General features: G+C 35.1%; 1 protein-coding gene across 1 annotated transcript; it reads right to left on the bottom strand.

The window, feature by feature from the left end:
* Nucleotides 1-43: 43 nt before the first annotated feature.
* Nucleotides 44-7960, bottom strand: LOC109049672 (glucuronokinase with putative uridyl pyrophosphorylase). The gene is made up of 23 exons (XM_042771097.1): nt 7765-7960; nt 7460-7566; nt 7317-7361; nt 6963-7116; nt 6019-6090; nt 5684-5772; nt 4955-5111; nt 4792-4869; nt 4296-4387; nt 4112-4217; nt 3954-4033; nt 3721-3789; nt 3556-3616; nt 3431-3447; nt 3171-3228; nt 3001-3093; nt 2860-2920; nt 2268-2381; nt 2129-2186; nt 1923-1991; nt 1723-1786; nt 1503-1574; nt 44-942 (listed from the first exon to the last, which is right to left on the bottom strand). The coding sequence occupies exons 1-23, from the start codon at nt 7819-7821 to the stop codon at nt 856-858; spliced, it is 1860 nt and encodes a 619-aa protein (XP_042627031.1). The 5' UTR covers nt 7822-7960; the 3' UTR covers nt 44-855.
* Between the last annotated feature and the right edge of the window lie 802 nt (nt 7961-8762).

The raw sequence follows: 8762 nt of genomic DNA, 5'->3' as shown, positions 1-8762 counted from the left end.
ACCCGCTTTAATTAGCCCAATTTGCCTAAAAGTTTAAGAATGATGACATTTTACTTTTTATTGTGTTACACATGACATGCAATAACAAGTAAATGAACAAAATAACTGCATGCATTTATCATTGCTTACTTATGTTATTTCAGTACTAATGTAAAGTTAGTCAAAGGATTTATTTGAATCATTTACATATTGACTTACATATAGAACTGTTGAAATTACTCGGTAGTGTTGACTATAATAATATATAGATTTAATTCAATAACACCTTCCATTCACAATCACGTCTACTGGAATAAACACTCTGCACAAAAATGTCTTTACGACACCAGAACAGGATGGGTGTGAAAGACTACCATTGCAAGGTCAATTGTTTCTCATTTCTATCCAAAACATACAACAATTGGAGCCCCACCCTTTGCTAAACAGTGACCTGTGATATATTAATCTGAAATAGGAAAACAGTGACGAGTTCATTTAAACTCAAGCTCAAGACTTAAGTCAACCTTAAAAGGAATAGTTCTCCCTGTCATCATTTACTTCCTCAAGTCATTCCAAACCTCTCTATGACTTACTTTTCTTCTATGGGACACAAAAGAAAATATTTTGAAGAATGTTAGTAACAACAACAAAAAAAGGCTACTATTGATTTTTCATTGTATGGACAAAACAAATAGTAACAATCTTCTTTTATGTTCCACAGAACAAAGAAAATCATACATGTTTGGAATTACATGATGAGTAACTGATGACAGAATTTTCATTTTTGGGTGAACTATTACTTTAAGGAATGTTCCTCTTGTGGAGTCTTATAACAGCTTTTTGGCAAACAAACAATAAAACCTTTTCACTGATTGATCAGTTTTGACCCTGCACTGATGGGTCATAAGGCACAATAAAACAAAACACACATCCTGCCTCTTGGAAAGCCCTCTTCATCTCCACCTAGTGGTAAAACATAAAAAAGATTTATACACTAGGACACAATAATATATAACAGTTATAACATTATAATGTATAATGTGCAACAGTGATAATAATAAGAAATATTTTTTGAGCACAAGATCAGCCTATTAGAATGATTTCTGACGGATCATGTGACACTGCATTTTAAAATACATTAAACTGTCATAACATTTCACAACAGTATTGTTTCTATATTTTCAATATTCAATTCAACATATCTTTGGTGAGCAAGCGAGACTTCTTTCAAAAACAATTTTAAAATCCTACCAAACCCAATTGCTAGTGTATATTTATGTTTGATATAATTTTGTATTCATAATGTCTAAATATAGAATGATTTAAATTATAAACCAAACACACTGAAATTATTTACTGATACTATATCTACAGCAAAAATATTGAGTGTGAATGTTGCCATAGAAACAATTTCCAATAGCACATGAACAGCTCTGAGCAGAATCTCTACAGTAAATTGTTTCCTCCTAATTATGGTTATTCACACATAATGTAAATTAAATTAAAAACAAGATCCACCATACCAGCCGCTCAGTGTCCATACACAATCCAACCACAGCACCACCACTGCCAGGCAACTTGACTGCAGATCCAAACTACACAGACAACAAAGACTCATTCACATGTGCTGCTTGTTTTCTGGAGGTCACATTACTTCTAATGGCATTAGTAGTGAATTTGTGAAAAACTCAAGGTAAAAGTTACGAGATCTTTAGGAAATGATGCATTGGGGCATTTATTTACCTGTCTCGCAAGCTGTACCATTTTCAGACTTCCAGGGCCCAAACAGTCGTCACTATACACCGACCTAATGAACAAAATGCAACTTCAACACTAGCATTTTTTTTTTTAGCTATTTATAAATTAAATTGCATTAAAAACATGCAGTCAAACTTCTATTCAGCTTTGTTTGAAAGTTTGATGGCTGGACTAAAGCTTCATACCGGCGTAGCTCAAAGTTTTCATCCATGAGCTGTGCAAGTCTGGGCCAGTCTTTACACTGAAAGGCAGCCCTGTATATGACAAGAAAATCAACTTTATCGTTGACTGCTTGTTATCCTGAATGAACAGTAAAGCTACAAGAGCTATTACAGCATGAAAAGTGTAACACTACAATAATTGAAGGACAACTACTCAAAGATAAACCAACCGGGCTTGGTCTGTGAGTTCAGCGAATGATTTCATAGCTTCAACAACAGTAGATTCACCTGTTCAGAAAGGGGACAACTTATGAAAGTCTTTAATTATTTACAATTAATACATAAACCAGGACATAAAGCAGGACTTACCGTTCAACCAGCGCTGTCTTACATTACTGTGAATTCGTCCTGAATCACTTGGATTGCCCAAATAGGCTAGCCAGAACAAGGGAAGATCGCTCATGTCTAAGGGAACGTACTCTCCTACACAAATTAATATTGAGATATAGTAAAGCATCTTAAAATTCAAGTGTCTAATGCTGTACAAATACAGTACTGTTTTCAACATCGATAATATTAAGAAATGTTTCTTGAGCAATAGATCAGCACATTAGAATGATTTCTGAAGGATCATGTGACACTGAAGACTGGAGTAATGATGCTGAAAATTCAGCTTTGCATAACAGGAATAAATTAATTTAAAAATATATTAAAATAGAAAAAAATATTTTAAATTAGAACAATATATTTCACAATATTAGTTATTCACAATATTATTATTATTTTATTTATTTATTAATTTTTTGTTAAATGAATGCATCCCTGGTGATCTGAAAAGGCTTCTTTCATACAAAAAACATACAAAAATCTTTTGAATGACCCAAAGTACATCCCTGGTTTATATACAATGAAAAATGTTATTTATATTGTCTAGAATAATATTTAGGTTGAAAAGCGGTACCATAACCCCGCTCATCTATCAGCTGTTTGTTGAAGTCCATGTAAACCAAGCCTTCATAGACCTATTAGAAAGATAATACAGAGACAATCACATTCCACACACTCCAAGTCAGATGAGCCGAATTAATATGAATATACATACCTGCACAACCCGATCCTGTAGACCAGCTGTGATGAACAGCTCATCAGTCTCTACGTTGAGGATAAAGTTGGCTCTGATTGGTTTAGGAAGATCCTGTCCCAGGATAACATTTATGTTAGATAATAGTTTATTTCAATATTAAAAAAAGAAGTGATCCACATAGAACATACGTTGTCTGTGATGTTGTAAAACTTCATCAGGCACTTCAAGGTGGCAGACACAATCGCACTACACAGAAAACACCCAAATGATAATGTTACAGCATTAAAATTTGATGTTACAGTATTAAAATTTGAACAGTGTTTCAAATCAAAGATCAAACACCAAGTATACTGAAACTTAAATAATATAATACAATATATTAGACTGTAAATCAAAAAAGCATGAATGAGCTTGTTCATTTAGGTTTGTAGTCAAATGTTCAACTCACCTACTGCCAGCTAAACCCTAACAGTCAAAAGAAATGTAGTACATTGTAGTTATTCCATCAAAATAAACTCTTAGAACTTCAACTTTAGATAAACAACTGCAAATTATATTAATAATAAATCTTACCACTTGCCGAGGAATGTTTGTGTCATACTTGAGTGTAAAGTTCTGCTTGGACAGAGCAATGCTGTCAGCATAAAAGAGGCAAAAAAGACACAGAAGTCAGTGTCTTAATAGAAAATGGTGAGTTTCATGCCGACTTATGTTTACAATTGGATTGCAACATCTCACCCTTGTTCAGAGCAGAACTGGTAAAACTTTTTACAGGTGGCTTGTAGAAGTCTCAGGCCTCCCAAATACCTGGAAGATAATTAAATGAATAATATTAATTGCAATAATTGGTTTTGTTGTACCACAAACATTCTGCAAACCATCTCCTTTTCTGTTCTACTCAAGAAAGTCATAAGGTTTAGCAAAGCAAAGCAATAAAAATCAGAGACAAATACTTTTATGATAAGACAAACCCTTCTTTCCGGCTGATCCGAAAAAGATCCTGCAAGCTTCCGAACTCTGTGGGGTCATTCAGAGGATGAGGTAGAAGAACTGAAAAATTAAAGAGATGAGTGAAGAACAGTGCTTTCCTCATATCCTTGATGTCTTATCTCAATCTGTTCTTATTTACCAGAGTCTGGCTCTCCATAAGAGTGACCTCGGCCCAGAAGTTAGCGATGCTCATAGCAATAGTTTTCCCATTGAAACCATCAGAGGGGTTCCCCATGAGTCCAACCCTGAGAGTCAACACACAGACCTATGTATAAGATGAAAAGTAGGCATTTGGGGATACTAGCCAATGTGCTCTGCCTGACCTGGCGAATGAGCGGCATGTAATGGGTTTAGATGGGGACAGCTGCTGCTTTGAAGAATAGTGTGCGAGCCATTTTGTGTAATCAGACAGACCCTGTAATAACAGATGTTAAAATGCGCAACATTAATTAATACAACATTTATGTTTAGAATAATGTGGTATACACTAACATTCAAACATTTTATTTTAAATCAATGCTTACATTCAGCAACGATATATTAAAGTCATCAAAAGTGACAGTTGTTTATAATGTTACAAGTTTTGTATTTCAAATGAATGCTGTTCTTTTGAATTTTCTATTTATCAAAGTATCATGACAAAAAAAATGCATCACAAAAAATATTAAGCAGCACAACTTTTTTAACGTTTTTTTTGTTTTAGAGTTTTTTTTTTTTTACATATTAAAAGATCTTACAGACTCCTAAGCTTACATGTCACAAATATATCATATAAAAATATAAAACATTAACCCAAAATAATGCTACATTTGTACCCACCACTTGTCCAATTAGTTGAAATCCTGTTGGTAACTTCATCCCATAAACAGGAATTTTCTCCTCATTTATAAGCCATTCCTACAACCATTAAACATCTCAAGTCACACAAAGCAAAGTCTTGATGCTTTACATTTTTAAATTCAAAGATAAGTTAAACACTGACCCAAAACTTGCCAAAAGTTCTGTCATTAACATCAGGGTGCTGAATGAGGAATTCGGAGATGTACAGTAAGGACTCTTTGCGTAGGCAGTAGAACACCACACTGGCCAGACGAGAAGCAGTGACTCCCTCCTGAGGCTTCTCAAAGAATCGCATGACCCTGGTGTCAGCACAGGTTCAGAGGCTTGTGGTGAATGCTTAAACCAGGGCTATCCAATACTTCTCCTGGAGGGCCACTGTCCTGCAGAATTTAGCTCCAAACCCAATTAAACACACCCGAGCCAATGTAACCAATGTCTTCCAAGCAGATAAGATGGAGCTAAACTCTGCAGGATCTTGGCCCTCCAGGACCAGAATAGGACACACCTGGCTTAAACTTTGAAAAAAGTTATATTTACTTGTCGCTTTGAATTTAAAATGACAAGAATTTACATATGCCGTCTATTTTCTGTATTCATCTGTCTACATGCAATTTATAAAGCCTAAAACATATTTCCATTCTATGACAAACTGATTAGACTAAACTCTGTTATTTAGAGTTCAAAAAAAAAAAAAAACTGTCATTATGACAAAATGAATGGAAAATAAAGCATTAAAACCTGTAATTCAGAGTGCGAGAAAATGGCCAAATGCAAAAATGATAAATAATCTGCTAAGCTTTGCTATTTTTATAATATCATAACAGAGGGCACTTTTTGCATAAAAACCACACTATGTGTCATCATGTCTCACCGATGGGTGTTTGGACAAACTTCAACAATTCCTCTGGTGTAGCTCTTCTCTCCTGACTCCAGCTCATAATATATAGCAAGTTCTCCAGGCTGAAGTATCAAATAGGTAATGAGAATTACAATTGAGAAGGAATTACACTAATTATTTCAACAAGGTAAATAAGTGGAAACATAGATAAAATAGTGATGAGTGAGAGTAAATACAGTTGTGTGTGTCCAGTATGAGCATAAATGCAGTAATTACTGGGTATGGCCCTGGTTGGGTCACTGTGTATGACATCTTACCCACTAGAATTAACTTGTAACAACACAATCAATAGGATGAGTCTCTCTTACCTTAGATCTGAAAAAGCGAATGACTTGTGCAATGTCGAAGTTCTGATCAGCACAAAGCATGTCTCCTGCGATCTGTAAATGCAATATGTGAATTCACAACTAAAAACAGCCATTCGAATTTAAGATTTAAAGGAATTATAAACCCCAAAATAAAAATTTACTCACCCTCAGGCCATCCAAAATGTAGTTCAGTTTGTTTCTTCATCAGAACAGATTTGGAGAAATTTTGCATTTCATCACTTGCTCAACAATGGATCCTTTTAAGTGAATGGGTGCCGTCAGAATGAGAGTCCAAACAGCCACGCCACACCACACCGCAATGATCACAATAATCCATAAGTAAGTCACACGGCTCCAGCTGCTTGTTTGTAATAAACAAATCCATCATCACAATGTTCAAACCACATCTCAAATCACTGCTTCCAGTTAAAATACGGTTTTTAATAGAGGCTCTAATCTATAACATTGATTTCTCCATTGAAAAAGTCATCTTGCCTGAGAAATATGTTCAGATCAAGCACCGTTTACAAGCGAAAACAGTTCAAAACAGCTCCTAACAAAACATGTTGGTGGATTTTGATGTGAGAGGACAAGAGAGGATGGACTTTTTCAAGCATTATTATGGATTATAGACTCGTATGGCCAGAAGTAACTAAAATGTATTAGTGATGGATTTGTATCTTAAAAACACACATCTTTTCACTTTATAAGGCGTTACTTATTGTGATGCTTTTATCAGCTTTTTGAACACTCATTCTTAAAGCACCCATTCACTTGCAGAGGATCCACTGGTGAGCAAGTGATTAAACGTTAAGTTTCTCCAAATCCGTTCCAATAAAGAAACAAACTCATGGATGGCCTGAGGGTGAGTACATTTTAAGCAGATTTTCTTTCTTTCTTTTTTTGGGGGGTCAAATAGAATCGGTTCTGGAAAAAGCCCTTACCACCATGATGTCATCTTGTAGCTGTCGGCTTCTGATGGCCAACTCAAGATCTGCGACAGCCCCAAGTCTGTCGTCCAAAGTAGTGCTGCCATCATTCACAACATTCTCCACTGGAAAGTCATTTGCTGTTGCCCACCGTTCATAGTGCTTGTATCTGAATTGAATGCAATTTTGAACCAATATACATTCTGAAGTAAGTTTAATGGGTGCTGTTGTGTATACTAAACATTCAAAAGAAGCCACGCCTCATGCCCTTATTTACACAAAACAAAATGTAAACATTGCAAAAAAAAAAAATAATAATAATAATTATATATGTTATGAATAAACAAATGGCAGCAAACTATGTCTTACTTATCAGCATTTGTAACAAGGTAGACTTCACTGAAGAGCTGGCGCCTAAGTGAGAGGGTAAATACTGGGTTGCATTGGTTTGCATGGAAAACACCTTTTAAAAATTATGCTAAAAGTACAGCACAACAAATATAATGACTCACGTGTTGACGGTTTCCCACCAGAAATCCAATATTTTCTTTCCCCCCACTCCAGGTAACAGAGCTTTGGGCACACCGGTCAGATGAGCATACAGACCTGTGACATCACTCTTGTGATGCAGAGACAAGTTTAGTGAAGCGCAGCATTTCATTGCAAACCTATTCTTATCCGTAGCACACTTTCTCCTTCTCTTCTTTTTCTTGTTTTGAATATAAATTTATAACGTGGCATTAAAGTCCACACGAGCGCCAACGTTAAGAAATCTTAACAGTTTTTGTAGCTCAGGTGAAAACATTAGTTGATTTACCTTGATCTGCGTCTCTAAAATCGTGCCGTGCCCTGCAACTAACAGCATGCAAATCATTGTTCTGGCTTGTATTTTTCAAATATCAACACATAATCTTCCCATCACAGGGTATGCGGAAAGTCCATAGTGCAACAGTTACAACCGTGAAGTGCCCCGCGTCACCGGAAGCTCTGCAAATCCTTAAAGAAACAGGCTCATAATTTCTATTTAAATATGGCAAGCCGTTTTAACATTGTTTAATTTAAACAAACTCGTACCTATTTCTATACTAGTCTTATTTTTATTTTTTAATTACTAGAAAATAATAGTGACTAGTATATCATTAGTTAGATAGTGATTATTTAATAGACAAAAAAAAAAAAATCCAAATAGTAATAGTTCATATTTCACCTGTTATGATTGCTTTTAATAACTAGTCAGATGGCTGCTTTCTATGAATCAACTGAAATACACACTGGTACCTAACACATTGTGTCTGCTGAATTAGTACTAGGATACCTGCAAGCGATAATAGTAATGAGTAAAATGGGAATACCTACCTGAAACAAATGGAAAAGTTCAAGTAACCAGCATATTGATTAGAAGTGAATATTGGAATTCTGAACTACAGATCCCGTAGATTTCAATAGTAAAATGTGTTAGCAGTTACAATGGAATAGTCAATGGCCATTATTGGGATAGAAGCTAGTAGCAAAGGAATAAGTACTAGTAAATGATGAAGAAGTACAAGTACAATAGCCACCATTGGAATAAATACTAATGTCATAATAAATACATACTGGTGTCTGATAAATACTAGTATCTGATAAATTTACTAGTAAAACTGACAAAAACACTACTTACTATTGTAGTAATGATAAAATGGCTTGCCCAAATGTTCATGCAGATAGAGGAAGGTCTAACATTAAAGGCAGGTCAGTGCAGGCTGCAGTTCTGCATGAGCCTTGATTTTTTTTCAGTCTTGAACCTTCCAAATATTTGGTATTAAACAAAAATAG

Source organism: Cyprinus carpio, chromosome A15 (genome assembly GCF_018340385.1).
Source record: "Cyprinus carpio isolate SPL01 chromosome A15, ASM1834038v1, whole genome shotgun sequence".
Classification (NCBI taxonomy): Eukaryota; Metazoa; Chordata; class Actinopteri; order Cypriniformes; family Cyprinidae; genus Cyprinus; species Cyprinus carpio.
The sequence above is the reverse complement of the archived record's forward strand: the minus strand, read 5'-3'. Positions and strand labels throughout refer to the sequence as shown.

What these genes read in the sequence shown, in the direction of transcription:
- LOC109049672 (XM_042771097.1), bottom strand. Translation starts at nt 7,821, where the DNA reads ATGATTTGCATGCTGTTAGTTGCAGGGCACGGCACGATTTTAGAGACG. An exon ending in TACAAGATGACATCATGGTG is followed by an intron (nt 6,091 to 6,962) that starts GTAAGGGCTTTT and finishes TTGCATTTACAG; the next exon opens with ATCGCAGGAGACATGCTTTG. An exon ending in ACATGCCGCTCATTCGCCAG is followed by an intron (nt 4,218 to 4,295) that starts GTCAGGCAGAGC and finishes GTTGACTCTCAG; the next exon opens with GGTTGGACTCATGGGGAACC.